At 35.9% G+C, this 6,294-nt stretch overlaps 1 protein-coding gene across 2 annotated transcripts; it reads right to left on the reverse strand.

Moving 5' to 3' along the window:
- Window positions 1-6,294, reverse strand: LOC133744625 (glutamate--cysteine ligase, chloroplastic-like). Of its 2 annotated transcripts, XM_062172701.1 has the most exons (16): window positions 6,034-6,290; window positions 5,157-5,502; window positions 4,852-5,002; window positions 4,536-4,643; window positions 4,314-4,406; window positions 3,780-3,863; window positions 3,572-3,640; window positions 3,423-3,493; window positions 3,233-3,301; window positions 2,141-2,234; window positions 1,934-2,023; window positions 1,721-1,801; window positions 1,334-1,426; window positions 696-776; window positions 546-615; window positions 1-437 (listed from the first exon to the last, which is right to left on the reverse strand). In XM_062172701.1, exons 2-16 carry the CDS (start codon window positions 5,492-5,494, stop codon window positions 349-351), a joined length of 1,581 nt encoding a protein of 526 aa, XP_062028685.1. In that variant the 5' UTR covers window positions 5,495-5,502; window positions 6,034-6,290; the 3' UTR covers window positions 1-348. The 2 variants fall into 2 exon arrangements, 1 of the variants encoding a protein (XP_062028685.1); XR_009863427.1 differs by lacking the exons at window positions 1-437; window positions 546-615 and having other exon boundaries at window positions 1,334-1,499; window positions 6,034-6,294.

Below are 6,294 nucleotides of genomic sequence, written 5' to 3' on the forward strand. Positions count from 1 at the left end.
TCAGCATAAATGTGTGGGCTGCAGCAAGTGAACTTCTGTTCAACTCGGCAGCGTATTGTATTATTACCACAACAACATACCATTAGGTTGTACAAATGACTCCCAACTCAAAAAAGTTACAATTATTTTTAACCTTCCATGACATAACCTGGAACAATGATCTGATTATATCCAGTGAAAATTAGATGAGAAGCCTCATGCCTAAGATTTTCATGACATAAATTATTCTTGCGGGAAGGTATACCTCTAATCGCAAACTGAAAGCAGCTAAAGATAGAAACAACTAGGATTACACCTGAAAACATTGAAAGGTTTTACACACAAAATGACCCCACTGGAGTTTCCACCTCAGTATAGTAGCTCTTCAAAAACAGGGTCTATCTGTTGTTCCCACTTCCCATTGTACAACTCCAATAATCTCTCAGCTGGTGTTACACCTGCCAAATAATTTACATTTCGATATAAACACCATATATTCCGAAAATAGAAAGACATAAACATAAAATATGCAAAGGAAAAGAAAAGAGCAACTCCTAATTACTTACCAGTTCTAACCACCTCTGCCACCTCATTCAAGAAGCCAGATTCCTTAAAGCCTCTTCTTTCAAGTCCATCCTGGAGAAGAACATATGGATACTATGAGCTAAAAATGCACAGATACAGATTAAGAGCAACAAAGAGATCCCCTATTTTACCTTTGCCAACTTTACAACATCTTGAGCAACATGCTTGAGCAATCCATCCCTAAATGGTGTCTTTAGACCAGTTATTGGAACCTATAAGAATAATCTTACAATTAGATTTTCATAAGTATCAAAATAATCCTTAGTTGGAAAGTCATGAAAGAATAATGATTTGAAGGAACGTAAATAAATTTATGAACCTACAAATTAGCTTTGATTGAGTAGATGAAAAGAGAAATATAGAAAGTTAGCAGATTATGCCAGAAACACCTAGAAACTCTTCCGAAGAAAAAGAATATATCGCTTTAGCTGGACTTAGGCCAGAATGGCCAGGCTGTCTCATTGCCTGTCTGCCAATCTTGTGATTTCAGTCCCGATAAATCTTCTCTGTGTCTCCACACCAAAAGGTATAGCATCAAACAATTTACAAATTGAGTACCAAAATTTTGCCACATTTTTTTTTCTTATTTTGAATATGTCATTAATTACTCTGCTGGTCTCAACTTCCTCTAGCAAAAGTAATTTCTTCCTATAGTGCTCAGAGGATACAAATTTCAAATCATGCATGCAAAGACATAAAACAAAGAACTTTATAATTTCTCTTTTATTGAATAAAACAAATGGTATTGCCGGGCAGGATTTAGTATCACCTTATTTCTTAGCATCTGTCTTTCTTCAGGGGTCCAATCAGCAGTAATGTCCAACACATTTTGAAGGGAAACCTCATCGTACAGTATACCTACCTGACATTTGAATGAAAATCATAATCAGCTGATGTTGCTGAATTTTAGTAGATAATGGCATAACCTGCAGAGACTGGATAGCTAGCAATCAGATATGATTTTGGCCTTTCACAACAAACATATGATATGCAAAAGGCTTAAAGGACAGATACAAAATGTTAAACATATGTTCCAACTTTATCGGAGGACGGAGTTAAGAAAAAGGTGAAACATACTCCACATGTAAGCTTGTGGCATACATATAGATAAGAACAAATACAGAAGCAGTGCATAAAGAGTCAAAATGCTTATTACCCAAAATGCTGGCAAAGCACATAATCTCCTCCAAGGCCCTCCATCAGCTCCCCTCATCTCCAAGTATCTCTTCAGCCTGACCTAAATGAAAAAAAAAAATAATAACAATAAAATTGCACAATTAGGCAATAGCATAAAATATAAAATTCAAAATGGAAATACAAAAATAAAAATAAACCATGTACTAAAATTTGACTGTTGATTGTTGTATACCTCAGGAAATATAGTTGTCAAATGATTCTCCCAATCGTTCAGGGTTGGCAATTCACCAGGAATGCAACGAAGCTTCCCAGCCAAAAAGTCCTGCATGAAAACAACCATACTATGTCCTTAATAAACCTGTCTGCGGCATCAGTCTAACCATTTATGCAAGTACAGAAAACGTGTCAAATTACAAGGCTGTAAAGGATAGATAGAAACCCGGAAGGTCATGCCAGTACAGTCAATATACTTTTTATTCCGATAGACAAAGTACATGGGAACATCAAGAGCATAATCAACATACTGCTCAAATCTGCATAACAAAATCAACAAACAGAGGGCATATAAGACCAACTAAAATTCATTAAAAACTAACATACACCTATCAATGGAAGAAGGATCACAGAAAAACTTCCACTTTTAATAAAATTAGAATTACTCAAGCATTATACCATCAAATGCAAACAAAGGAAATAAACACAAAAGAAGTTATATAAAATAAATAAATAATATAAACTAACAAAAGGAAGAGAAAGAGGAAAAAAAAAAAAAAAGGCATTTGTACCACTGGAAACTCAATTTTAAATTGGAAATTTTGAGACCTAGTAATCTACTCATATCAATTAGAGGGAGGCTCATTCTGTTTCAGAGTTTAGGTTCTATAATTTGGGAGGATGAATGAATACATCTAGCTGAACGACAATAATTTGATTTATGATTTTCCTTATAGTGAATTAGATTATCATGTTAATGTTCCACAACAATCAAAAGAGAGTAAATATTGCTGGCCGCAAACCTTCAAAACTTGAACAGATGCAAGCAGTAAAGAAACAAGGGAACAAGCTTTTGCATACCTTTTTGAACCTAATCACTCCAACATTATCCAAAACCATTTTCTACATAGGATTGATTAAAGAACAAGCCAGCCATAATTCCATTTTAGCAACTAAATAGACCAATTCTAGCAAATTCAACCTAAGAGATTATAACATATCCAGAATAACAAGCTTCCCAGCAAATGTTTGGTTGGCTGCCAATTGATTATTAAGGGAGCATGTTTTGAATCAGGCTATGACCTGTTTGGTTAAGATTCATAATAGTCTGCTAATGAGTAAACGTGTAACTACATTACGCATATAAGGAGAGCGAGGATGTCTTATATAATACACACTGGCTAGTCTCTTCTCAAACTGATATTACCTAGCATCAAATAATTGTAACTGTTTAAAATACTTGGATTCTGAAATAAAAACTGCCAGTCACAGAAAAAAACCAAAGAACTTCTTTCATAAGTACAGACTAGGATCTTACCCAAAGGAGTCATCAAAAACAAAAGGAAGCATGCCAGTGCGATTGTTGTCAGTATCGGTCCAAATTTGACTGTTACCAAGGATGAAGTATCAACACAGATGCCATGTATTGACCGAAAATAAATAAATATAGATGCTGCAGGAAAGAAAAATAGTGGAATACATGAGACAAATCATAGAACTATAGAGACCTTCTCATGCTTAGAAAACCATTTGGCTTTCCTTCGGTAAAAGGTGAATTTGCAAATAGAGCTGTTGCAATCTGTTTCAATTATTGAAAGGTTAGATACTGGATAAATGACAAATCTACAGAAAAAACAACGGGATCACTGTTTCTCACAGGCTGCAAAGCAAGACCAGCACGAAATTTCCTTATCATGTCTGCTTCAGAGCTGAAGTCCAGATTCACCTAGAAGTGAAGGAATGTCAGCATGAGCTTCAAGGATCCAACTCCTCAGTCAACCAATGGAATATCGCATTACTAAAAATAGCCAACCGTAAGAAGAATTCCAATAAATAGCTGATTGGATTAGTAGCAATTATCCTACCTGTACGGTGCATGTCCTGAACATCATATCAAGTCCAAGCGTGCCAACTTTGGGCATGTAATTTTTCATAATCTCATACCTTCCCTGAGCCAAAAAAAAACACTTGATCAGTATGACAGCAAACCAAATATCAAATAATATGAAAAGAAAAATAATTAAAAGCTAACAAGACCAAATTGGGCATCAAAAGAAACTGCAGCATCAAATTTGAAGAGGAGCATTTTAACCGTAGCATCAGTTATAAGAGTTACAACAGAAGGTTACATGCTTTGGTGTTCTTTTACTTCAATCTTAATCTAATAAGATACTATTTAAAGAACAATGTTAAGCATCCACATTAAAGAAACTTCAATTTCCAATGGCCCGTAAAAAAAAAAAAAAAAAAAAAAAAATGTGCCTGATATGCCTCTACGTAACAGAAAGAACTGATACAATCCGAAGAAGCATGTTTTGGCAGGTGCCATCTCAATTCCTTATCTCACCAAATGATGCATTTCTGCATCTCAATATGGTTGAAAGAGGATTAAGAAATACCTTGGGCATTATAGGTATGTCCTTCAGTCCCCATTTAGGCTGAAAACCAATGCCAAGAAATCCAATTCCCATTTCCTCTGTAACTGCTTTGACCTAATAAGAAAAAAAAAATAACATACGAACAGATTAACTCGCAAAAAAGACCTTCATTAGCCAACAAGACTTTACTTAAAAGCATTTATGCATGGAGTGGCTAGCATGTGAACCAGTTATTTCACTGACCTGATACAGGTGTGAATTGACTTCAGCACAAGTTTGATGCAGAGTTTCAAGAGGTGCACCACTAAGCTCAAATTGGCCACCAGGCTCAAGTGATATACTTTGCTTACCCTGGACATAATTGCAAGTTTAATATAAAAATCAGGAAATGACAAGGGGTCTGAAAATTAATTTAAAATGGACACATATGAGGATGCAGATGTTAAAAAGATCACTTTCATATACAATTTGAAAATCTTAGCATCGAAATGACAGAGAACTAAAGGAAGTTAGACATGTAATGAATATAATGTCTCCAAAGTAAATAAGAAGAAATTACCTGTTTGAGTCCAATAATGTAGTCGCCTTCCATAACTTTTTCCCAATCAAATCTCTCGGCAATCCCATTAAGCAACTCAGATATTTGTTCATATTTCACTGGACGTAAAGATTTGAGCTCAAAACCAAACTTCTCGTGTTCAGTGCCAATTCTGAGGATGGAGAATGATAAGATTTATAATTATGATGTTATCCAACAAACTGGGTCACATAGAGGGCCAAGGTACTTAAGTTTCAAACCAAGTAGAAATGACGTTGCAGTAAATATAACCCACTTTGATACATGTAAAGTAAGATAATACATACCTCCATGCTTCCTTAGGCTTGCATCCAGAGGCAAGATATGCTACAAGATCCTCTTTCGTCAGCGGTTCCGTAGCAATTACAGCATCTTCTGTGGGAGGACTGGCTGCAACTACCACACTATGGCATCGTTTCTGTCCTACTCCAGCATTGTCCGTATGCAAAATCTGTGTCTTCCTAGCAGAATTACACGATAACGAAGAGAAGCCAATGCAGTTGTCCTTCAATTTGGACGCCTCTATATTGCTTGCCCTACTAAACACCACATTTTGTCCAGTTTTATTCTGAAACATCTCGTTACGTATGCAGTATGACGAGCCTGTCTGTGTAATGAGTGCCATGGCGGCCCCTGGAAAAGCAAAATAGAATTCGTTTTCATCAACTACACCGAACAGAAATTCAAATCAACCATCTTTACTCGAACCATCACAACGACTCAAAAACCTTCTATGCTCCCAGTTAAAACCTATCTAAAGTGATATACTTTACAACTGTAAAACCTCACTACTCCAAAAAAAAAAAAAAAAAAAAAATTCCAACTGAACTTGCAACTCTTAGATTAAATCCCAACAACTACATTTCACCCAGAATAAAAGTGCACAACTTAAATAAAGTATCACAGAACCCACGAAAAAGCAATGCCATACCAATATTAAAGGTGACGGTGAATTATCATATAGCAAAAAATTAAACAACTTTGGATGAAATGCGAATAGAAAACCATTCAGAGCCCAAAATAGTGTGCATCAAACTATCATACTATAAATTCAAGACTCTAAAGATCAAAGCTTTGGTTTTACAGTGGGGACAGTATGAAAGTGAATCTAATATATGAAACAATTGGATGAGATAAAACCAGAATCGGATTGGATTGGATTACCTGGTACGGCGACGCAAGTGAAATCTAGGACAAGATACAAGGTGGTTACTAGGGTTGTTGGTTATCTCTGTGAAACAGAGACTCCGGCAAAACAAAGGAAGAGACTTTGGTGGGTGTTGCTGTTGCTTTTGCTGATGGAACACCAAGTGCGGAAGGATTAAATAGTGCGGGGCATAGTGTTCCTTCCGCCACGTCAGCACGCCATAGATTATTCTTTGAGTTTGAGTTTTGTGTTTTTGTTTTTCTTCTTCTTGCTTATGA

This window comes from Rosa rugosa, chromosome 4, assembly GCF_958449725.1.
Source record: "Rosa rugosa chromosome 4, drRosRugo1.1, whole genome shotgun sequence".
Taxonomy (NCBI): domain Eukaryota; kingdom Viridiplantae; phylum Streptophyta; class Magnoliopsida; order Rosales; family Rosaceae; genus Rosa; species Rosa rugosa.

Coding starts and splice junctions, on each gene's coding strand:
- LOC133744625 (XM_062172701.1), bottom strand. CDS start 5,494: ATGGCACTCATTACACAGACAGGCTCGTCATACTGCATACGTAACGAG. Junction 3,864..4,313: donor ACATACCTATAATGCCCAAG/GTATTTCTTAAT, acceptor TTTTTGGCTCAG/GGAAGGTATGAGATTATGAA. Junction 3,494..3,571: donor CTGGTCTTGCTTTGCAGCCT/GTGAGAAACAGT, acceptor TAATTGAAACAG/ATTGCAACAGCTCTATTTGC.